The sequence below is a fragment of the Salvia splendens genome, chromosome 11 (genome assembly GCF_004379255.2).
Source record: "Salvia splendens isolate huo1 chromosome 11, SspV2, whole genome shotgun sequence".
Lineage (NCBI taxonomy): Eukaryota > Viridiplantae > Streptophyta > Magnoliopsida > Lamiales > Lamiaceae > Salvia > Salvia splendens.
Window position 1 is genome coordinate 6,075,929 of NC_056042.1, and position 25,668 is coordinate 6,101,596.

Genomic DNA, 25,668 nt, shown 5'->3' on the forward strand with positions numbered 1-25,668 from the left:
AACCCAATGTATTTAATTCGTCTCATAAAATATTATCCATTTATACTTATATATTGTGAATACGTTGTCTTGTTATAAACTGCCAATCAATATATTTAGTTGGATGTCTGTATAGTTGGCATGAGTGACATCTTCAAAATTCAAGTGTGAATTAAAGAATTAAGTTTAAAATGATAATAAAAAAATTGAGCATTTATCTAGGCTCTTGGTTTAATAACTAAATTAGGTTTACTCTGTTAACTGAAACTCGGACCAAAGTATGATTTAAATTAATAAGTCAAATATATTTATTAACAAATCCTAATTAAATTTAACTAGGGTTTATATATTTATGCATCCAATTCTTTGAGGTTTAATAAAATGCGATATTGGGCAGTCCGAACTGTTTTGTTTATTTCTCGGTTAAAAAAACAAAAAGAGACGTAATCAAACCGAGGGCCCATCAATGAAATTCCTTAGCTTATGGTCTAAGCTAAATTCAATGACAATGTCACTAGTGAATGCATTATAGAGTAAAAAAAGTATTAAGCCTGAAAGTTTTAAATAAAATGGACAAAATCATAGTTATTAATTAATGCCACCGTGTGACTCTACACAAAAAAATGCGCGTACGGCGGTTAATTTCTACAACGATTTTATAACTATAACATGATGTTCAAAACGAGGTGAGTAGTAAAAATTAACAATAAATCTATGTAACCAAATTTTGTATAAAAAAAACTAGTTTGCTTTGGAAAAAAAATTGATTTATTTATGTATTTAATTAAAATATATGGGCGCATATATAGTACATGGAACCATGCATAATATTGTAATCATATATTAATGATTTGTGTATAAACTTTTTACTTTTTCAGAACCATAATATAATTAATAGTACATACTTTAATTCAAATTAGTACAGAGGCAATTCAAATATAAAAAAAATTTGAAAATGAAGCTAAAGACTAATCTAGTCTTCTTAACTTGTCCACTAACTATATTTATTGTTTTAATATATAATTAATACATCAAATTACTAATAGTATAACTTTTTTTGGTTGTACAAAATTTGGTTGTTTATCATCACTCAAAAACTAATGCCACCGTGTGACTCTTTGTTCATTTGTAATAGTGAGAAGGGAAATACTCCTTCCGTCCCACAAGAATATACACTCTGTCATTTTTAATCCGTCCTAAAAAATATGCACTTTCTAATTTTGGAAAGTCTTTTCATCTATAATAAAATGAGACTCATTATCCACTAACAATACTTTAATTACTTTTTCTCTCTACATCTCTCTTACTTTACCAAATTTACATTAAAACTTGTGATGTCTCCAAAATACATATTTTTTGTGGAAAATGCATATTCTTAGGAGATGGAGAGTATTAAACGTCACCATCTATACGTCTCTTCTTAAACTTCCAATTAAGATGAAGCTCTTAGAACTTTATTCCATATATACTACTTATATGATCACATTTTAATGTAATGCAAACTTAATGCCTTCAAATTTCTAAGGTGAGCGGAATGCTTATGTGGTATGCCCCATCAGAGTCGATGCAATTGAACAACGATTACAACTCAACATATTTATTTGCTCAAAACTATGCTTGATATGCTAAGTTTTCGGGGGGGGGGGGGGGGGGGGGGGGAATATTAATTTGCAATAAATTACTACTTTTATCTACGTTATACATATGCCACATTTTGCAATTTCCGAACATCTATTGTTAAAAGTGTCGCATTTCTTAAAGTTCACATGTAATCTAAATGAGACATTATGTCGCACACCGAAAAATTCAACATACTCCCTCTGTTCGTGAATAAGAGTCTCATTTCTTTCCGGCATGAGTGTTTGATGAATCCGCGAATTTTTGATGGTGATGAATGCTGGTAGAGAATACAGATCACGACACAGAGAATTTACGTGGTTCGATTTACTGAAGTAAATCTACGTCCACGGGAAGAAAAGAGGGCAGAGTTGTATTGCTTGATCTGTTTTCTACAGCTTACAATACAGACTTGCTATTTGATATTTTATCTCTAGAGAGCGAGAGAGAGAGTCCCCTTAATCTATCTGATCTAAGTTCTATTTATACGTTGAACTAAGATCGTGGCTTGCATCACCACTAATGATGGTTGTGGATGTCGTGGAGGTCATGCGATCCTGCATGGGCCCACTATCCTGCATGAGTTAATGACTGCTTGACACCACTAAATAGATCGTGGGTGTAGTGGAGATCGTGGAGGTTCTGACATGAGTTGACTATCTCCCAGTTCGGTCAAATACTGAGACCGAACTGCTGAACTATTGCCGAGCAGCTTTTGCCGGTCTGAGAGTAGAGCTTGATTGGTCGGCTTTTACCGAGCTGTAGGCTGGGGCCGAACTCTTTGGTAATGCCGAACTGATTGGTTGGCTTTTACCGAGCTGTAGGCTGGGGCCGAACTCTTTGGTAATGCCGATCTGATACTCTTCCTTGGGCTTTGGGCTGATGGGCCGTCACTGCTGTTGGGCTTGTTTAGTCCGTACTCCATCACTACCCCCCCCGAAAAGCGAAGTGAATTACTTCGGCGAAGCGAGTCACTTCGGCATTCTGGATAAAGGTACGGGGTAAGTTGATGTTTGTCTTTGGTCTGATGAAATAAACATCTTTGACCGGACTCGTCTTTGGTCTGATGAAATAAACATCTTTGACCGGACTCGTCTTTGGTCTGATGAAATAAACATCTTTGACCGGACTCGTCTTTGGTCTGATGAAATAAACATCTTTGACCGGACTCGTCTTTGGTCTGATGAAATAAACATCTTTGACCGGACTCGTCTTTGGTCGGATGAAATAAACATCTTTGACCGGACTCGTCTTTGGTCGGATGAAATAAACATCTTTGACCGGACTCGTCTTTGGTCTGATGAAATAAACATCTTTGACCGGACTCGTCTTTGGTCTGATGAAATAAACATCTTTGACCGGACTCGTCTTTGGTCTGATGAAATAAACATCTTTGACCGGACTCGTCTTTGGTCTGATGAAATAAACATCTTTGACCGGACTCGTCTTTGGTCGGATGAAATAAACATCTTTGACCGGACTCGTCTTTGGTCGGATGAAATAAACATCTTTGACCGGACTCGTCTTTGGTCTGATGAAATAAACATCTTTGACCGGACTCGTCTTTGGTCAGATGAAATAAACATCTTTGACCGGACTCGTCTTTGGTCGGATGAAATAAACATCTTTGACCGGACTCGTCTTTGGTCTGATGAAATAAACATCTTTGACCGGACTCGTCTTTGGTCTGATGAAATAAACATCTTTGACCGGACTCGTCTTTGGTCTGATGAAATAAACATCTTTGACCGGACTCGTCTTTGGTCGGATGAAATAAACATCTTTGACCGGACTCGTCTTTGGTCGGATGAAATAAACATCTTTGACCGGACTCGTCTTTGGTCTGATGAAATAAACATCTTTGACCGGACTCGTCTTTGGTCGGATGAAATAAACATCTTTGACCGGACTAAGCTTGTGTCCTAATTTGGCGGGTTTTATCGCTTGGATCGGACTTTCCCTTGTCCTAATTCGGAGATCGGACTTTCCCTTGTCCTAATTCGGCGAGTTTTATCGCGTGGATCGGACTTTCCCTTGTCCTAATTCAGGCAAGTTTTATCGCGTGAATCGGACTTTTGTTGCAGTTCGTTTCAGACGACGTGCTTGATTCTTAAGCTGAATTGTGGTCTTGTATCCTCTTTAGAAGCTTGGACTTCACAATCGTTGGCTTATTGCAGTTCGTTTTAGACGAACTGCTTGTTTAAGCTGAATTGTGGTCTTGTATCCTCTTTAGAAGCTTGGACTTCACAATCGTTGGCTTATTGCAGTTCGTTTTAGACGAACTGCTTGTTTAAGCTGAATTGTGGTCTTGTATCCTCTTTAGAAGCTTGGACTTCACAATCGTTGGCTTATTGCAGTTCGTTTCAGACGAACTGACATCTCTTCGGTACGGAGGAGATGGAGTTCTCCTGTGGTTCCGGTACCGAGGAGGAACAGGAACATGTCGGGGTTGAGGATTCTTCTTTCCGGAAGACACGGCACTACTGCGGTAGTGACTTTCATGTCTGGAGGAGGAAGGAGAATCCACCCTTTTCGTCTTCGGCTCTTGGCTCTTTTGCAGGAAGGCTAAGAACTCATCCTGCTTCTCAGCCAAGAACAGCTTGACAGCCTCATTCAAATCAGGCTGCTGGGAAGACTCGGTGTGTGGACCTTTTGAGCGGCTTGTTCCTTCTCCGTGAGAACTGGAAGTAGATTTTTCACGAGGCTGCTTTCCAGGCCTATGGGCTGCTGGATTAGCTTCCTCATGGTTATCACGGACGGAGGCACGGGTGTTATGTGATCTGGTATGCATTTTTTTGGTAGAAGAGGATCAAAAACTCGCTTTATCACAAATTTGGTTCTCTGTTTCCCACAGACGGCGCCAGTGATGAATCCGCGAATTTTTGATGGTGATGAATGCTGGTAGAGAATACAGATCACGACACAGAGAATTTACGTGGTTCGATTTACTGAAGTAAATCTACGTCCACGGGAAGAAAAGAGGGCAGAGTTGTATTGCTTGATCTGTTTTCTACAGCTTACAATACAGACTTGCTATTTGATATTTTATCTCTAGAGAGCGAGAGAGAGAGTCCCCTTAATCTATCTGATCTAAGTTCTATTTATACGTTGAACTAAGATCGTGGCTTGCATCACCACTAATGATGGTTGTGGATGTCGTGGAGGTCATGCGATCCTGCATGGGCCCACTATCCTGCATGAGTTAATGACTGCTTGACACCACTAAATAGATCGTGGGTGTAGTGGAGATCGTGGAGGTTCTGACATGAGTTGACTATCTCCCAGTTCGGTCAAATACTGAGACCGAACTGCTGAACTATTGCCGAGCAGCTTTTGCCGGTCTGAGAGTAGAGCTTGATTGGTCGGCTTTTACCGAGCTGTAGGCTGGGGCCGAACTCTTTGGTAATGCCGAACTGATTGGTTGGCTTTTACCGAGCTGTAGGCTGGGGCCGAACTCTTTGGTAATGCCGATCTGATACTCTTCCTTGGGCTTTGGGCTGATGGGCCGTCACTGCTGTTGGGCTTGTTTAGTCCGTACTCCATCAGTGTTAAAAAATATTAAGAAAAGTGGGTGTAAAATGGATATCGGGTATTGGATACCCGATACCCGAACCCGAAAAATCAGGTAATTGGATACTCGATACCCGAAAAATCGGGTTTCGGATCGGGATCGGGTATTGGGTTATTGGGATTTTCGGGTATCGGGTTACCCGATACCCGATCGGGTAATACCCGAAAACCCGAAAAATATATATATAATTTTACTAATGTTTTATTTAATTTGTCAATTTATCAATTACTTATTGACTTCGAGTCTTTGACTCAATTAATTCAATTAGGGTTCTACACATTAGTTACACATTTTACACTCCTTGAGTCCCTGACCCTCCCGCTCCCTGTTTCACTGTGTCTCCCTCTCGGCTGCGCCGCTGCGGGTTGCCTCTCACCCTCACCCACGACCCACCGACGACGAGCACCACCGCCTGAGAACGACGAGCTTGTCGTCTACTCCTCGACTCCATTTGCTTAATTAAAAGCAAATGGATGAAAATCGAAAACAGACAGCTTGATTAAAAGCAAAGCTGATACTCTGCTACGGAGAAAATTTCACCCCAGGTTTGAGAGAGTGAGAGAGATCCTTGCTTACATAATTTGTCTGTAAAAAAGAAACGGATCTGAGATGTCATTAAATGATAAAATTTGAAAGGGGGAATTTTGAAAGAAGCATTGCAATTCTGTCTTGTGTATGATTTTTGTCATTTGATTTTTCCAAATTCTTAGTTTACATGATTTTAATTTGCTAATGAATGTCTTCTCATTGTGATCATTTTTTTTGTAAATGAGTATGATTTCACTTAATGTAGGTATCATGTGTATAATGATTAATGATCATATACAGTTACACTAATACAACCTGTGGAAAAATATGATTTTTTTTAAAAATCGGGATCGGGTACCCGATTTTTCGGGACTGGATACTCGAATCGGGTATCCGGGTACCCAAAATCATTTTCGGATCGGGTATCGGGTAGCAATTTTTGGGATTTTCGGGATCGGGTACCCTAAAATTTCGGGTCGGATACCCGATCTGACAGCCCTAGGTGCAAGAAAGTTAGTGGAATATGAGTCTCACTTGTATATATTAGTTTTAAATAAAATGACGTGAGTGGATAGTGTTAGTGGATTTTGTGGCCTCTTTATTATTTATAGTAATTATGAATCGAAACTCCTATTCGCGGACGGAGGAGTAGTGATTAGTGACATTCTTGGAATGTTGAAAGATAGATATTAATTGCAAATTACTGACCTAAAGTTGATGAGCTAATTAGCAATTAATTAATCTTAAAACTCACATATATTGAAATAAAGTGAATCGTATTACTCCTTATTAGTCAATTTACTTAACCAAAAAGCAACCACTCCTTATTAGTCAATTTACTTAACCAAAAAGCAACCACCATCTAGTTGATCACGGAATATTGTCAATTATTCAAACAAATTGTATGGATTCAGTTAATGTTTATGTCGTAAGAGAAACTGTAATAAACAATCAATTATTGACATGGTCACTTGTGAATCTGCGATGCGCTTATTCAAGTAATTTAATCCATTTTTCTACGTTTTCTTATAGCAATTATTTTTTTCTATTTAATGTATGTATAGATCGCTATACTTTCTTCACAATAATGAAGTTATAATAAATCACATATAATTAACACATTTTTAGTTTAGTTAGGTAAAAAGTAATGCAGAAAATAAATTTAAACTAATCGCACAACGAGAGTTCCCATCCACTTTTTTAAAACTAGTTACTAGTATATTAGTACTTCGCAGTTCACACAGATAGAGAGTCCTGGAAGAAGACTCGTAAACTGAGCGAGCAGTGGAGAAGGGTCCAAGATGAGAAGGTGAGTTGAATAGACAACGCCGGCGGAAATGGAGATTGAATTGAGGAAGGAAGCGTTGGGAAGAAGATGACCATATTGGGCTTATTTGGGGAAACATAGATTGGGTTTAATAAATTGATCATTTGTTGGGCTAATAAATCTATAGAAGGCCCCAAATATTTTACTACTTATTCAAGGTAAAAGTATAATTTATAAAATTGGAGACACACTTTTCTTAAATATATTACATTAATATAGAATATGGAATGCACTTTTTTTTCTAATTATACTTTACTCAATTATACTATAGATTTTATTTAAAAATTATACTCAATTATACTATAGATTTTATTTAAAAATGAATAGTAATGCCTCAAATTTTACATTCTATCCAATTGTAGTAAACATATTACTTAATCATATCTTTTATTAATATTTTTACTATATATTTTTAATTAATTTTAAATATAATTTGGCCTTCGATATTCATAGTATAATTTTGTGTCACCAAGAAAAGTTACTCGTAGAAATTAATTTCGCGGAGCGATACTTGAATATTAATATACTTCCTCCACCCAATAAATATGAAATATTTGAATTTCAGGATTTTATATAGTGTTTTTTTGAGTTCTTGAATAGAGAATAGAGTAAGAGAGATAAAAATGTAGAAATGATGTTGTTTGTATTTTTGAAAACGTTTCATTTTTAATGAGAATGGAAAAAAATATTTTATTATTAAAATATTATATTTAATTTTTATATACTGCTAATAAATTATGCCCCCTCCATAAAGAAGCTCTGGATCCGCCAATGACCAAATTTGATGTTGATAACAAGAAAAAGAGGACAGAATTTTCAGTTTGATTGCCTTGACAGTAGCAGAATTGGTCTCTTTCTTGTCTGAGCATTTTATTTTCCTTGTACATATATTTTTGAACCATGTTTTAGTAAAAAAAATATTCATATTTATGTTCTTGGAAAATTGATTTAGTTTTGGGCCTTTTGGCTGTTTAAATGGTTACTCGATTGAACCCCAAACCTTCATCTTTAGTCATGCGTCACAATAAATAAGCAACGTGTGTAAATCAAAATGTTTACTTTTAATTATGAAATCTATGATTGATTAATGGTGGCTTGTTAATTTCTTTTCGGTACGAAGATTAAGAAAATTATGTTAAGTGAGTTAAGTAAAGGGAAAATAAAGTGGAAAATGAAAAAGGTAGATAAATGAAGAAAAAATAAAGTAAGAAAGAGTAAAGTAGGTGTGCAGAAATGTGTTGATTTTTACTAAAAAAGAAAAATGACTTTATTACTATAAAACGTACCAAAATGACAAAATAACTCTATTACTATGAAACGGAGGGAGTATATTGGATGGGAGTGAAAACTAGTTATGACCAAATATCAAAGTCTTATTTCGTCACTATGACAATTGGGAGTAAAACTATGCACGATTGGAATTATATACGTCATTTCTTTATTTATTTATATTCAAAGGAAATTAAAAACTGTAAGTGGCAAACGCAAAATAGATTTTTATGTCAATTCCGCAGCACCTTCAAAATTAAATGCGCTAAACGATCCATTTTTTGTTCGCGTATCGCTTTTGAATCGACAAAATGGGAAATTACTTTATTTTTTGGGTCTTAAACGCTTGCTCTCAAAATCCAACGGAACCTCATCCAACGCCCTGCGATTCGCCTATTTCTTCATAGGTAATTAATGGTGTTTAATTACTTTATTGTTTGGTGTATCAATTTTGTTTTTCTCTTTTCCCTAGTTAATTGCCCATATAAAAATTTAGTCTGTGTATAAAAATTTGGATGAGATGTTCTTGTGTGTAATTTTATCCAATTATTGTGCATTTGTTATTTCTCCATAAAATGATGCGAATGTTGCATACCTAATTTATTTTCCTTGATGTTGAACTTATGGAATTGGTAGTCATTTGTATTATACAAGTATGATGCCAGCATTTTAACCTGTTATCTGATTTATGGAGTCAGGATTTTTGTTATGTAGAGTTGCATTATAGACGAACTCGATATGTGTTTGATGGGGCAGTGAGATACAAGAGAGGGATATTGAAGTTGGTCGGAACCTTGGCAAATTAAACAGCAACATGACAAATCAGTTGAATAAACAGGGAGGAGTGCCAAAACCTACGGAGACATCTATTCACTGCTTCTCGATCTATCTTACCTGAAAACCCTACCATCGATGCAGCCAACAAGGTCTATTGGGCATAATATGGAGCTGGTGGTTTAGAGTTATTCAGCGTGTACCACGCGAGTTTTGGCCCTAGGGGAGTGCTTAGGAATGACATAAGGCACTGGAGTATGTATCACTAATATGTTCCTATTACTTTTACTACCAAGATGATTGAAATCCTTGAAGACTTGAGATCGAAGATGATCTTTAAAAGGGGAAACATGTAAATAGCATAAAAGGTAGGACTTGAATTTTGTTCTGCTCTAGCTGGAAGCTGGAATAATTTTGTCTTCTTAGTGATCTACTGTAGTTTGCATTTCTTAGACAATCTTGTTTGAAAACATAGTGCTAGTGCATGTGCCTGTGCCTGGACAATCATGCCACTACTTTGAACATGTTTGGCCATTCTATATCTCGAACGATGTTTGTGCTGAAAGTCGTTTCTTGCTCAAAAATCTACCCCTGGTTGTGCATAAAATCATGTTTGTATGCACACTGTTAGTCGTTTCTCCCGTAAACAAGTCACCAAATGCTGGCAGGTTCTCGGGCTCGATAAGATGTTACTCGAACTTGGCTCGTAAATAGAGCTCCTTCCATTACAACCTGAAAGTGATTGTATTTGAACTACTCCATTTGATTATGAACGTGGAGGAATAATATGCTACATACATTATATGAGCTTCTTCTTATGTGAACACCTCTTTCGTTTGACACACGTTTAGCATTATTCGTTTCGATTAATATATTTAGTTTGATTCTAATACATAAAAAAATATTTTTGAAAATTGTAATTTCACAAAATTCATAAAATCAATGTTGGATTTGCTCGTTTTCTCTCTAATTTCAAATAAATTAATAAAATAACAAATTGAGTTTTGATTTTTATGAATTTTGTAGAATTAAAATTTCAATAACATGTTTTAATGTAATAGAATCAAACTAAATATATAAATCGAAACGAACAACGCTAAACGTGTGTCAAACGAGAGAGGTGCTCATATAAAGTACTCCATCCGTTCCACAATAAGAGTCACATTTTGTCATTTTGATTCATCCCACAATAAAAGTCACATTTCATTTTTACCATAACTGGTGAGTAAGCTCAACATTTCACTAACTCACTTCACTCATATTTTATTATAAAAACCAATATAAAAAATGGATCTCATATTTCACAAACTTTTCCAATTCACTATTCTTTACATTTCTTAAAACCCGTGTCCACAATAAGAGTAACTTCTATTGTGGGGACGGAGGGAGTATATTTCATATCATTCTTCATGAATGAGTGTATACATGTATATTGACATTTGAAATTGTTTACATTTGAAAATTATTTTACTCACCTTTATGAGACTCTCGCTACCAAGGTTGAGCTTGAAAATGTTCATGAGCCTCTCGAGTCCAGCACTCAGGCTTGAAAATTCTGTCGAGCTCAGGTGGTCTAGTACTCTAGTTTATTAAACGATCGAATTCTTCACAACCTTTTTCAGATGCAACTTCAAATAGCTTGCTACTTTTATAGACTCAACATTTTTTAATTTATTTGATCATGGAATCCTTCAAACCGATCGCATGTATTACAAATCTAATTTATTAAAACAATCAAAACCCCTAAGTTACAGCAGTTATTGCAGCTAAAGATCTTTTTTCCTTTTGGAGAAGGGGGATATCATATCGCCTTTGATTAGAACAAAAGTAGCAATTTTATGTTCCAAACAAATCTAAGGGCATGTCAATAGGGAACTAAAGCACATTCATACCTTGAATGGGAAAATTTTTGTGCTCAATACCGACACTTTCACTAAAGGCCAAAATAGGGGGAAGAAATAACAAAATAGCAATCAGCACAGCACTTACACACGCACCCATTATCGTGCTCGTTTTCTATCAGACTTTGAAGGTTTCTGAGTCTTCGGCTTCACTTCTGCGGTGTAGCAGTCACCTGGTCCATCTGAGGTTCTTCTGGATATGTGGTGACCAGAAATTTCTTGTTGGATCCAACTTGGTTACAGATTTGTTTGAGCATGCTCCTACCTCTCATCCACTTCAGCATAATCTTCATGTGTGTTTTGCTGTTTAGACCACTGATACCAGCATCCTGCATTAAGGTGACTTATATGAAATTTTAATTTGATACAAGTGCATGTTAATTACTAAGGTATACAAGACACACAACATTATGTTTTGCTCATTTTGAATCTACTCGGCATAATAGAGTCAAGGGGAAGGCATTTCGTGCATAACCATAGCAGCCAAAGTCTGCAATGTTGTATTCATATTAGGTAAAAGATATCAATGTATTTCATGCTGATATAGTGACATGGCTGATATGCTCTCAATTCTCTTATCTGGACAACTTTCTTTTCTACCATTTCAAGTAGGTGGGCCAGTGAAGAGAAGATAGATCACAGTCTTTGTACACAGGCATTTTAATTTAACAATTAGTAATTGATTGATTATTCATAATAATCTCAAAATCAGTCAATGACTAAAGAACAATTAGTAACAATAATGAAGTTGAGAACAGCAACTTAACCAATATAAGTGCCAAGACAGGTAGCTGGGCAAAACATATTCAAGGTATCTAACCTCTTGAAATGATTATTTTTTACCAATAATTAGTAATTACTGAGATAAGAAGAGGAAAAGTTATCTTATTTGTTGGCGTGGGCTATGTTATTTGAAAGGAAGGGAGCACGAGACTGGTGTTTGACAAGCTAAACCTAATGGCAACTAAATTCAATTCTTCTTATAATTATCACTATACGAACTGGGTTGCCAATCGTTTTAATTGATTATCATGGTGATTTACTATGAGAACATTTAAGTGAGCTACCATAGATACTGAAATTTAATGATGATGATGATGATGATGAGTTGATGACAATAACATCTTGATCACATTAATTCAAGCCATCCAATTACTTTAGGCTGTCCAAATAGTGAAATTAACATCTTTACTGCAATCTCATGTACTTGATGACATAGAGCCTCCTGTGAAGGCAGATTTTAATTGACCTTATTTTAGTTCTAGAAAATTTCACAAGTATTATTCTACTTATTAAAAGAAAGGAGAAAAAACTTTAGATGAGAGAGATTTTTCTATAGCATGGTAAACTCTTAATAAGCATACCAGATCTGCCAAATGCCAAGCCTAAAAAACAATTCTTTATTTGGGAAAGAGCTCATACTGTAAACAGCTAAGTAAAAACTCATACTAAAAACCCACAAGACGTATGTGGTAGTGAAAGAAATAATGAAAAAGAACATAGTAAATTAGTAATTGAGGAGAATCCTACACAATAAGGTCCAAACACCCTTATCTTATAGTATCCCATCATTTCCCACAATACAAGAGTCGCCAAGAGGGAGGGCAAAATAATAGAAGGGTAGAAATTTATTTCAACAAGAAAAAGTGAGGAACAATCACAACTTTAATCTCGATAATCTTTCTTGTATAGCGCTGAAGCCATGTAAATGTTTCATATACTTGAATGTTTGCCATATTACAGATTGAATAGGTGTAAGTGAAACTAGAACTTAGGTTTTCTTCCGGAAGTACAACTTAACAAAGAAAACATATTCCAGTTCAGCTCAATCTTTTACATATTTGAGTGATGGCTGAAGCAGCACATGTCAAACCAAAAGCCTGAAGGGTGGGGATGTATACTCATTTGACATACCAAACCCTGAAGCAAAATTCTATGGACAATAGAGAATCCTTGTTAAATGTTTGATTCATTCCCAAAAAACAAGATCATCAGTAAATGTGGTTAAGACTCCAGAGTTGCATCACTGTTCTGAGGAAATAGTAGGGGACTAAGTCTAGATTCAATTCTTTAAATCTGCCAAATCTACAAATATTAGGAAATCAGCTCAGAACCATTTTTATTTTGGGCACCAATAGATGGTAGGTTTCAATCTTCACCCTCCACACACTCCCCACCACCAAAATCTAGCCATTTAAACCTCCTAATCGATACTTTATAATGCTACAGCGATCAACAAATTACTGATTCATAAATATATGAACATTAATCCGGATGCAATCAAACGCCAAATTAGAAGATGAGGAGCAGGAAAACAGCAGACCTTGACGTGATTCCACGCATTTCCGATGGTGAGAGCGCCATTAGCCTTGATGACGTCGTAGAGACCTTCAGCAATGTAGGCGGCCTCCTGAAATGGAACCCTAGGGTTTATCTTCCTCAAATTGGGGGCACGCTTCCGCGAGCTCGTGGAGAAATACCTCATCGCCGTCTGCATCGCCGCATTTCCGTTGCCGTTCCACATCCTTGATCAGTTTTCCAAATCACAACAAACAGATACTTCTGCTTTCTCCCTTAACACAATGAAATTAAAAACCCTGCATAAATCTTGAGTGGAGACTGTGATCTCCAAGATATGAACTCTGCAATGTCCAAATCAAAGCCCATTTTGTATTTCAATTTTTTGTAGGCCCATTTTCTCATTTTATATGGGTAATTCTAAACATAGCCCATTTTTGTTCTCTTCATACCCCTTTATTTTAAAAATAATACTGTAAGGGCGTGTTCTGTTTGTCATATAGAGGCCATTTAAATTATTTATTTGTGCATATCATGTGTTCTGTTTCGCATATACCATTAATGCACAGCCCTACAAATGGGCTTTGGCCCGTTGCTTTTTGGCCATATTATGCCGTTAGTGTATCGGGGTGGAGCACTACGATATGTATTAGGGTTTTAACTCCCAACCAATAATATAATTTGAAGTGTCTAAAATACCCCTTACTTTCTCCCAAAATGCGTAGAAAATTGGGGGAATTGTAAAATTCATTCCCAAACCACCACACACACTTTGAAGAAATCTGTGCAACTCTGCCGACACTACCACCGCAACGAACTGAGGTGGGTCTGTTCTTTGTTTTTTTTTTGTTTGCTATTTTTGAAATTTTCACAGTGCGTGAATCCTCTTACCGATTCATTTCAATCGAATTGATTAATTTTTTCGGAGTCTAAAAAACCCACGGAATCTGCCTTTCTAATCTGGGTCGTTCTGTGTTTAGTTGAGTAGATCGGTCCTAGGGTTTTCCACTGCAATGGGTAGTCAGTCCAACAACGAGGATATGGTGCCGCGTATGGGGAAAAAATATACCCCCCAAAGCCGAAGAAATTGCCTCCTAACAATTTATGTACATCATTAAGGGTAATAAGGGAAAACATATATTGTGGTATTTGATTTACGACAAATCAAACAAATGATATATCACTTGTGCTTCATATAGTGCAAACCAAACAGCTGTATCGAATAGCCCAACATCCAATTTGTGACTTTTTTATCTGGCTCACCCCTTATCTACTTCTGAAACTATTGGATAAACAGAACAAGCCCTAAAAATTATTTATAAATATTTGATACATCAGTCAAACACGAAAAAAAATAAAGAAATAAGAATGGTGACTATAATTTGTTCTTTACTTTATTCTCACTGTCTTGAAAATTTGATCACTTGCCAAATTCTTTAGTTCTCAATCCAAATCTAATTGATAAGATAAACTTTTTTATTTGATTAATTTTTTAGAATTTAGATCGCTATAATTTTGTAGAGACGTCATCTTTTTAGTTGGATTCAGTTGTTAGGAATAGCACAAGTCTAAGTCTCACCGTGAATGTATACTAGTGTTATCACCCGTGCTATGCACGGGACATAAGATTTTTAAATAATGAAGTTAAATTTTAAGATAAGAAAAATAAAAAAAAAGAGGATAAAGAGAATTAATAATATTTATGATTAAAAAATGTGTTAATTATAATAAGTATTCATAACATTATAAAGGGTTAAAAATATTATAAACAGTAACAAAAAGAGAAATGTAATATTTATGTTTGGCAAACGATTTTATGCAATATTAATTTATGATATGAGTGGAGTAAAATAAAATAAAACAAATGACAAACATGAGATACACGATTAATGATAAATAGTGGGTTAGTTAGAATAAGATATATAAATAAAAGAAAATACATGTGCAAATGAGGACATGAGACGAAAAAATCATATAATTTAAATAAATAAATAGTTCATTAATTTTAATCAACAAAACATAAGTATTCAAATAATAAATTCTATGCATGTGGAAATATATATTTACGTAATCTTATGTAGCATTAAACAAAATTTTTATAATCACATTTGCACACTTAAATATTTCTATCTATACGTTGACATAAAAAATTTATCAATCGTTTCCATATTATCCTCTTTATATACCCATAATGCAAATGGTAATAAAAATGATGAATAATTTGGAACACGGATATTATAATTAAAATATTAACAATAGTAACCTTAATGTCTTTAATCACAACGGTTGCGTACTAAAATATTTCAAATTAAATCACCCATGAGACAATAGTCAAAGGGAATTGACAGTGCGTAAAACTTGAATGACAATTTTGGATCAGAAGTTAAAGAAATTATAGGAATCAAAACTTTTTCACCAACGTTATGACCAACCAAAACTTTCGCCTCGAAAACATGATTACCAAAACGTGTGATTATCAACAGAGTTTCATTACACAACTCATTAGAATGATCAATGTTCCTTATCAACAAAACATGAAAACCAACCTTCAAAAGCTATGCATGATTAGGAATACCAAACGACTTCAAATTATTCAACAAAATAATTAGAGATTGTATCAAACTTGGATATACTATCAGAGCTCAATCAAATAAACACGAACATCATATTTATCCAAAAAGATTATAAACTAATTAACTTCATCAAACTACATCTAAGTAGGAGTTCAATTAATGTTAAATAAAACTCCATTTGTAATTTAGACTAAAGATAATACTAAAATGAGATTTTACAAATTTGTAAGAATAAAAATTAAACACAAAAAGTTGATTTTTTTAAAATATTTTCTTAATTAATTACATCTTAGCTGACTACTTATTTTCTTATGTTTAATTTCAGACCATGGAATAACTTGATATGCATGACCAAAGATATAAGTAAGATTCTTAAAAACATTATATAATCTAATAAATTAAATCAAAGTTAATGAAAAAGTATTTAATTTAAAATATATATATTTACAAAGCCCAATACATAAAAATTTTAAAATACATAATAATAGAACCCAACACCCAAACTAAAACTCTATTCAAATAAAAATTTACAATTACAAATTATTTAAATCTAAAATCCTCCATTAGATCCAACCCACTAAACCCACTTTATACCTAAAAAGGCTAAACTAAAGCCCAAATAATGAATACAAAATATAATAAAAATATAGAAAAGAAGAACTCAAAGCAATGTGAAGATTTTAAAAAAATGTACTACTCCTTAATGAATGTATTATCTATATACAATTTTAATTAATGATCCAAGTGGAGTAAAAACAATAAAATTAATGACAAAAAGAATATGTGTAACTAAGGATCAAAGAATATAAGTTAATTAGAATAAATATACAAATAAAGAAAATATGTGTGAGTAAAGATCAAAGAGTAGAAATTGGAATAAGAAACGTACAATAACAGTATACTCATATTAGATAATTCAAAAAATATATTAATTAATTAACTATAAATTTTAAAATAAATATTAACTAAAACACTTTAAAATATATAATACATATAGAGCAATTACACTTCAATGACATACTACAACTTCGTATAAAGATAGTAGTATTATTTTAATATTCAGTTAAACTCATGAATAATTAAAACTTTCGGTCATTCAATTGAATTGAATATAAAAAATGTCTTTATTTTTATGAGGATGAAATATTAAATATTTTAATTAAATAAATATAGCATGAAAATTAAATTATATATTTGTGTTCCCATTTAGTTTATAGATTAATTCAGTGAAGAAATTATTACAATGATGAATAAAATTTTAATTTTAACCCAAATAGAAGATAAATTAAACTCTTTAGCACAATTCTAATTTTAACTCAAATAAAAGGCAAAATAACAATACATAAACTTAATTACAAAGATGAATTTAAATTAAAAATATTTATACAAAGTCCAATAAATTAATAGTTCAAAATTAAAACCTAATTTGTAAAACATAAATATAATGATATATACGTAACACCCAATTTAAAACTATATTTTCATAAATTTTTTCAAAATCATAAAATCCAATAAAAATAAAGCCTAAATAATACATTCCTTAGACTAAAATTTTAACACAAATAAACCTAAAAAACATTATACTCCAGGCAAAACCTAATTAATTGGTGAGGAGGCCCAATTTATACTCCCTGCTGTACGCGACTACTCCTTCACTCTCATTCTTTTTGTTTCTTTTTTTTATTAAAACTTCCCCAAATCAAAACCCTATTCTAGGAAATCAGCGACGCCTCTTCTTCTTCTTCGCTCACCCTCTCTTCTCTCTCAGCGAGTCGCCGTTCGCCTGGCTCGCCGGAGATTCACCAGCTCCGTTCCCCTCCATTTCCTCCGATCCTTCTTTCTCTCTTTCACAAAACCAAATTTCCCAGTCGAGCCCTCGATTGAGAGGGGACAACAGCAGCGACTTCTCTCTCAAATTCGCCCGCCGTCGTTCCTCGCTTCCCCGGTGAGTTCGCCGAAGTCGGCTTCTCCTATCTCTGTTGATTTCTCCGTCTTTAATTTTTTGGCCTGAACTCCCCAGATCGGAGAGCTGAGGCAACGCTCGTCGAGGTCGTAGATTTTGACGCAGTAGTCTTTGCCGCCTGAGACGGCGACGACGACGGTTTTGATGGTGGAGAGGTGGGAGGGGAAGGAGAAGAGTGGGGTTAGGGTTAGTGAACGGTTCAGTTTGTAGCCCCAAATGAAACGCTCGTATGACCCTGCCACCAAACTCATATTTGGAGAAAATCAGTTGAGAGAGAGAGAAAGAATGAGGGTCAGGGTTAGTGAAGTTAAGTTTATAAATGTCTTAAACTTCTCATAGAAGCCATTTTTTTCTACATCTCATTGGGCCAATTTTTATCCAATAATATTTACTATTTTTTTGCCCAATAGATAGTTTTCCCGCTTAAATGTGTGCCACATAGACTCCCAAAAACTGTCCCTTTAGATAATGATAGATTAGCACTATTTTCAAAAAAAGTCTCACCATGAATGTAATCATGATTCGATTGACGTGATAAATCAGTTGTTTATTACTAAAAGTAAATATGTACTATGTATTTATCAATTGAAGGATAAGAGTTCGATTCATTGTGTATACAAAATACAGAGTACTATTAAAGACAGATATAATCATAGAAATAAGCTATTTTTATGGGATATTATTAATTTCGTTGGTAGTAATAAAGATTAAATAAATAAGAGTAAATACATTTATCATAAAGCTTTCCTCATTTCACCTCTCAACTTTTTTTCTACCAAATATATATTTTATTCTTAGCATTGCAACTTTTTTATCTTTGAGATATTGACCCCTAATATCACGAAATTTGTAAAAAATGTTTTTTTCCAAAACTTTCAACTTGGAAATAATATTACGAATTTTATCTGTGGTTGGTATTTTTCACCGGCAATGGATTCGGCTACATTAAATTGACATGGATGCTGAGTATGCATACATGCATTAAATTTTATTTCAAGTACGCGTTGAGATTTTAGTTTCCATACATAATTTGGACTTATCAAGAGCCAAAACCATAGCTCTCAACAAAATGGAAAAAAAATTCTTTGCACATCAAAATCCTTTAAAGTTGTCGTGTATGCAATTAGTTAACTGTCGCAAAAACCCAATAGATACTAGTGGAGTAGTAGTATATTAGGAAGATTTGAGGTAATCACGTTTGTCATTTCTAGTAAAGGAAAATCAAAGTATGGAAACAAGAATGGTGGTGGGGGTCTTGTTCTTCAACTAACAAGTGCTCCCCTGGTTTAAGCCAAAAACACTACATTAGTGCAGAGCAAATCAAATCATACATGCTCTAAACGAAACCAACTATGAGACCTGCTGCACGTTGTCGTTTGCCAACGATAAGATATTTTTATGTCTGAATATTTGATCATCTACTTAGTTACATATGCTGCACTCATTCAGGATAAACCTACTCTTTCTACCACAAATTCTCCCAAACCTGTTGCACCTAACCCAAATTCAATGAAACAAAACAAATTTAATTTGTGCTCGAGCAAAATCAGAGGAAACAGAGCTCGTCACCACAGACGAAAGCATAATTTCCTGAATCACATTAGTTATTATAAAAGTCGCACACTCATCCATAGCTCATGGCATTACTAGTTAGTAGTTAGACTATTTGTGTATTCGAATCTATTACCAGCATGGGCGAAATCAACACATGAACTATCTTTTTTCCAATATTCTGAACTGCAGCAGCTGTAGAATACACTTAGTTCTACCATCTGAATCTCAGATGGGAAGTCCGGTTAAAAGTCCTACCATACTACCATAGCAAAGCTAAGGTACTCTCAGCAATGCCGTTGTATAGAATATGGTATAGTATGTCACAACAGTGCTATCATATCTAGGATTATCTTTTCAGACATCTTTTTCACATAACTCATAAGATAGTTAGGGGTGTGAGATTGAATCATTGGAGTGTAAAATTAACGCAAATAAGTTTTACAAAAGCTAATGCTAGATTCAGCTACATGTGTACACAAAGGACTAAACTAAAATTCACTGGTCTTCATTATGCCCTGCCCTGCACAGCCGAGATGGACAACCAGGTTATTCATTTTCTATTTTTTGGCTAAACTCGTCAGCAGTTATATAACCACGTTCATCTTTCACAACATAATGAAAGCAATAACAGTGCTTTAACCACTTTCCTACGACATAGTACTAATCATAAGTAGTACTAGAAACTATTACCACAACCTTTGTCCATTGTTCTGCAAGTGGCTGCAGATGCATATAACTAGTAGTAGTATATTTTACTGGAGTACAAAACTTGAAGGGAAACAAATTCTACTTACAATTACTGTCTGAAACCAGTTGCCCATCTCTGCCACCCAAAATGAAATAAAAGACTACCACCAACAAGAATCTACCAATGGTACTCCAGTTGTTATTCCTGCAGCACAATTAGATGCATAGTGAAATACCATTATATTTTCTTTACCAACATATGGCAGAGTATAGATAGATGCATAGTAAAATACCCTTCAAAAACTTGTAGTACTATGAATTTCTACTAGAGAATTAGCACCAAGCCATTATTTCCCCCAAAATCAACACTCAGACCTAGACCACTATCTCCAAACCCCAAGGCAACAAACAAGAAACTGATGGTGTCTCAAGAATATATACCTATACGAGAGAAACTAGAATAATCAAGCCCAAGAATTGTCAAAGGCGGCAGAGGTGATCGCCTGCGAGAACTCCTGAAAATTGATCCTGCCGTCGCCGTCGGTGTCAGCCTCCCTGATCATCCCAGTGAGCTCCTCCGCAGTCAGGGCGTGGCCGAGCTTGGCCATGGAGTGCGCCAGCTCCGCCGCCGTGATGTACCCGTTCCCGTCCCGATCAAACATCTCGAAGAGGTGCCTGAGCTGCTCCTCCGTGTAAGGCGACTTCGCCGGCAGGAGCTCCGGCGCCACCAGCGACACGAACTCCGAGAACTCTATCAATCCGTTGTTGTTCGTGTCGGCCTTATGGATCAGCGCGTCGATCTGATCGGGGCTCGGCTTCAAACCGAGCGACCGCAGCAGCGAGCCGAGCTCGAGCTCCGTCAGGCTACCATCATTGTTCCGGTCGAATGAGCGGAATATCTCCCGCAGCTCCGCCAACTGCTCGTCGTCCAATTTCACGGCCGGAGCTTTACAGTTCATCTCAATTTTCCCTCCAAAATCAAATAAGGTAAAAAAAACAAAAGAATGAAAAAAAACTGTAGGATATGATAGATTGAAGAGACGAATTAGGGTTGGAAAAGAATCGGTGAGCGCTGCTGCTTAGATTGCTGATCTCCACAATTCATGCAGATTGGACGTATCTAAATTTTTTTGATTGAGCAGATGATCCAACAAATTGCCAACACCCTATGATCTTCCACAACAGATATCTATTTTTTTTTATTTTATCGTTTCTGTTAAGGATCCACCACATTCGAGGGGTAAGACAGAATTGCTGGTAGAAGAAATTAACAATGAAGCTGATGAATCGGATCTAAATTCAACGCCTTTTTTGTTTTTTTGTGGAGGGGTTATGGAAAAGAAAATTTACAAATGCCTATTAATCGGTTAAGGTAGACCTAAGACCTATATATAGTCATGTTTGCAAATCAATGTAATTATAAGACTAATTTAATTTGCTTATTTCAGTAAATCTTCTCCTCTCACTTATTTTTGAGACACTCTCTCCTCATATTATTCACGCTAACTTAATTAGGTGTAAAAATATCCATAAATCTGCAAGTAATACTCCTTGTAATGTTCCCAAAATTTAATGATTCGGCTCTATAATTCCGTGGCGTGATTTATCAATCGCAATAAGAGAAAAAAAGGAAAGAATATTTATGTGATTATTATGTTAATTGGCTTGGCTGGTGCTAAGAGCATCATTAACGCATACGGGCCGGACCACACTTGGGTCCCGGCCCGCGGCCTGCACGTTGGAGGAGGGAAGGGACAGGGCGGGGCCGCGCCCGGAGCCGAGACAGCAGCCTGAGGCCGGTCCTGGTTGCGGTCTGGCCCGACATTATACGCTCCCGGGCAATTCATTCTTTTTAAAAGAAAATGAATTTTTTTGAGTTTTTGTATTTGAACCTTCATATTGGTTGTATTTTCGAGTTGATGAGAGAAGTAATTGACGGAAATGGAAGCAGAGAAAGAAACGAAAAACAGAGGAGGGGGAAGAAGAGAAAGGAGAAAGGAGAAAGGAGGGGAAGAATATTAATTATTTGAAAATTTTACACATACTAATGCGTGCAACCTGAAACATATAACTTGTGAAATTGTCTTTTCCTAAAAATGCATAGTTTTCAATGGCAACTTGAAAATTACTTGGACAATGTATAGTTTGCTAATATAGAGTTGTTACTACTATAAAAACCTTAGAGAGTAAATAAACCAGCTTAAATCTCAATGGTGATTGTGAAATGGCCGACCTAGATTTTTTCACATTTTGTCCTTTTGGGCGCTCTCTCTTTTATGTTGGTATTAAAACTGAAGAACAATTATTATTGGAGGAGTATTTATTTTCCTGCTTTTCCTACTGATTAGCTATGTATTTGAACTAGTAATGGGAATTTGCGACAGGCGGCGAATAAAAGAAGTTCAAGTCCGGTCGCATTATTAACATAGTTCACGTTTAGTTAAGTAATTAGTCTAGTTCAATCTTTTAAGAGCTCGTTCAATTTAAAAGATTATATTTCATGATTAAATATGTAATACTATATTAGTCTGTGATATTAAATTCTACAAATTAATCCTAGATGAATAATCATATGATAATGTGTCATAGCTAGCCACCCATCCAATTATAATAATTTCACAACACAACCATAGATGGATAATTATAATTAAAATAACTTCACAACGTAATCTTAAATGAATGATCTTATGCTGATGAGTCAAAGTAAAAATGACAACTAATACTTATTAATTAGTAAATCAATTAACGTGTTAGTACAATGAATAGTTTGAAGTAATTGTCATTAAAGATTCTTTAGACAAGACAAAATCTCCCTAATTTAGGCATAGATTAATCACCCAAAATCTTTTTTCTTTGAATAAGGAAATTTCCCATCTCTCCTCTTATAAAACCAGAAATAACAAAAACATTTATACCACCAATCCTCAATTAAAAAAAAATCCCTCTATTCAAAGTTAAAGCAAAGCAATGGGGAGGGAAAAGTTGAAGATGGAACTGATCGAGAATGAGAAAGCACGAAACACAACCTTCAAAAAAAAGAAAAGAAGGCCTAATCCGCAAACTCGCCGAATTCACGACCCTCTGCGACGTGAACGCTTGCATGATCATCTACGGCCCCAACCAAACCCGCCCTGAGCTCTGGCCGCCTGATACGGACCCCGTACAAGAGCCACAACGGCCGGGGATAGAGATAGCACTTGAGGCCGCGGCATCGATGGAGAAGGACATGCAGCCATCGATCGCGACGACCAAAGGAAGGAGAAAACCGACGCCCGCCAGAGTTGTTCGGAGATTACGTTCCAAAGTAGTTTTAGGAGTATTACTTTCCTTTTATTTATTTCTTATTTTTGGATATTAATTATTTTTATTATTTAATTATATTAAAGAGTCGAGCGTAATTATAAGCTCCGTTTCGGGTTTTCTTTGTTGGTTCTTTCCCGAGATGAACTAGGATTAGGAGTCGAACCAACCCTAGGGTCCTTAGTCTATAAATAGGGCTATGTTCATTGACACACTTAGATTTTACATGGTTTTAGAGGGTGGTTTGGTATAAATTTGATCATATTTCGTCTATTATTAGGCGTATTTATATCTACTTCTCTATTATGTTGGTATGTTGACCATTTTGTTAAGAATGTGTAGAAAAAAGGTGCAAAATAGGTGGATGTGCAGCAGTCTTGGTTTGAGACAATTTTACTGGAGATTTTGAAGTCCAATCAACCCTCAATGCACATCATTCTCTTCGTCTTCGAAAGAGCTTCGCGTGGGTATCTTAAACGCCTCAATCGGAGCCCCGTAGAAGAAGTTATGGTCGTTTTACGAACACTGCGCTGTCCAGAAAATCACCCGGCCGGGTGGAATTATTACCCTGTAAATTCACCCGGCCGGGTGTCGCAAATTGAGCAGAAACTGGTCGAAAATCATCACCCGGCCGGGTGAATTTTACCCTTTATAATTCCACCCGGCCGGGTACGTTATTTTGGCGTATTTTTATGCCAAAAACGCGATTTTTGATGGGGATTAAGAGGAGAAGAAGCCTAGGGTTCATTCTATTCCACACCTACCGCCCTTACACACACAAATACCCTCAAGAACACTTTGGAGAGAGAGATTTAAAGATTGAAGAGTCCACATCGAAAGATTGAAGCTTCACTCCATAGATCGATCTTACAGGAGTATTTAGTATCTTTATTTTATGTTTTTGATGGATTACTTTGTGTTGAACATGGCTTCCTTTATGAACATGAGTAGCTAAACTTTTCTTGTAGAATTCTTGGTGATGATGCACTAATTTCATAGTTTTTATCCGATTGATTTTGTTCTTGCCTTGCTCTTGTAGTTATTTGATTGTTCTTGAGTTTATTCCTTTCAATTGCTTGATCACCACTTGATTGTGTAGGATTAATTAGATTAATCGGGAGATGAAATAATTAATCCGGAAATAAGAATAATTCACACCTTAATACAATATAACTCGGGAGAGTTGAGGTTTTGAGTGAGGTCATTGACCTAATCGAGCTTTTGGGAGTTAGGAGTTTAGGATTAGAAGGGGACTTCGATCCTAGCACCTAATCTACAGGTTTTTCACCTCGGGAGGGGGTTTAATCTATAATTGTGGTCGGCTTAGTAACTCTAGAGACACCAAAAGGTAAGGCAAATCGATTGGATAAGAGCTTAGAATTGTGCATCGGATCCTTGAGTTCTGTAATTTTCTCCATATTATCTTTTCTCACCGTGTCTCCGTGTTCTTAGTTATTATTTGCTTATTATATGCTTTTATTAGTTGTTAGAACAAACCAAACGCTTCTTGATTGTCTAGATAATAGTTAATCTTTGTTCGTGGTAGTTAAGTTGATACGAAATTGTCTCTGTGGGATACGATACTCTTGCTTACTAATTGCTACACTAGCCCCGTACACTTGCGGGTATCACTTGTGTAAAAATAAGTTGAGTCAAGTTTTTGGCGCCGTTGCCGGGGACAATTGTGTGTCATTATAGCTTAATATCGTGATAATAATTGCGATTACTAGTCTAGATTTTACTTGCTTTATTTTTACTTTTTATTTTGAGTGCTCTAATAGATGTGTTTCCTTGTTCAGGTTGTATGCACACGCGTTCTAAAGGTCCACCTTTAGAGCCTATCGATCCCGAGATCGAAGCAACCAACAGAAGGAGGAACGCACAGAGAAGGTTAAACCAAAGGAATCGGGTTTCTTCACCCGCTCATAGGCGACTACCTTCTCCTATTCAGAGAACTCCATCACCCACTCCATCTCCACCTCCATCACCTATCCAGTACGAGCCTCATTCTCCAATTCTAATGGATAATGGGGAGGAGAACAACAATGAGGATCCTGTCATTCGTGCACTCCGTCTGCAGTTGGCTGATATGCAGAGGCAATTGGATGAGCAGAACGTGAGGCCAGTGCCCGTACAGAATCAGTTTGCCTACAGACAGGTCACTAATCCCCCTGTCAACAATGCGGGGATAGCGGCCAACAGTTTCGAATTGAGGTCGGGGTTGATAGACAGGGCAGAAGCAAATGCATTTGGTGGGACAGGCTCAGAAGATGCCAACAAGCACCTCACCAAGTTTATACAGATCAGCAATACAGTGAAGGCGAACG

The 25,668-nt window shown here is 35.8% G+C and overlaps 2 protein-coding genes and 1 long non-coding RNA gene across 4 annotated transcripts; 1 reads left to right on the forward strand and 2 right to left on the reverse strand.

Annotated features, from left to right (window-relative positions):
• The first annotated feature begins 8,492 nt into the window (after positions 1–8,492).
• LOC121755057 lies at positions 8,493–9,630 on the forward strand. Its single transcript, XR_006040611.1, has 2 exons — positions 8,493–8,698; positions 8,990–9,630. It is a non-coding gene; the product is annotated as an uncharacterized LOC121755057 (long non-coding RNA).
• Positions 9,631–10,718: 1,088 nt separating this feature from the next.
• On the reverse strand, positions 10,719–13,593 carry LOC121755056. Its single transcript, XM_042150343.1, has 2 exons — positions 13,290–13,593; positions 10,719–11,295 (listed from the first exon to the last, which is right to left on the reverse strand). Exons 1-2 carry the CDS (start codon positions 13,488–13,490, stop codon positions 11,116–11,118), a joined length of 381 nt encoding a protein of 126 aa, XP_042006277.1. The 5' UTR covers positions 13,491–13,593; the 3' UTR covers positions 10,719–11,115.
• A 6,175-nt stretch (positions 13,594–19,768) lies between these two features.
• On the reverse strand, positions 19,769–21,356 carry LOC121755045 (probable calcium-binding protein CML18). 2 transcript variants are annotated; one of them, XR_006040609.1, is made up of 3 exons: positions 20,483–21,356; positions 20,149–20,246; positions 19,853–19,874 (listed from the first exon to the last, which is right to left on the reverse strand). XR_006040609.1 is itself a non-coding variant. In XM_042150333.1 (2 exons), the coding sequence occupies exon 1, from the start codon at positions 20,998–21,000 to the stop codon at positions 20,506–20,508; it is 495 nt and encodes a 164-aa protein (XP_042006267.1). In that variant the 5' UTR covers positions 21,001–21,356; the 3' UTR covers positions 19,769–20,246; positions 20,483–20,505. The 2 variants fall into 2 exon arrangements, 1 of the variants encoding a protein (XP_042006267.1); XM_042150333.1 differs by having other exon boundaries at positions 19,769–20,246.
• Between the last annotated feature and the right edge of the window lie 4,312 nt (positions 21,357–25,668).

Excerpts from the sequence above, each read along its gene's own strand:
- LOC121755056 (XM_042150343.1), bottom strand. The coding sequence starts at position 13,490 with ATGTGGAACGGCAACGGAAATGCGGCGATGCAGACGGCGATGAGGTAT. Across the intron at positions 11,296-13,289 it reads ATGCGTGGAATCACGTCAAG|GATGCTGGTATCAGTGGTCT; the intron begins GTCTGCTGTTTT and ends ACCTTAATGCAG.
- LOC121755045 (XM_042150333.1), bottom strand. The coding sequence starts at position 21,000 with ATGAACTGTAAAGCTCCGGCCGTGAAATTGGACGACGAGCAGTTGGCG.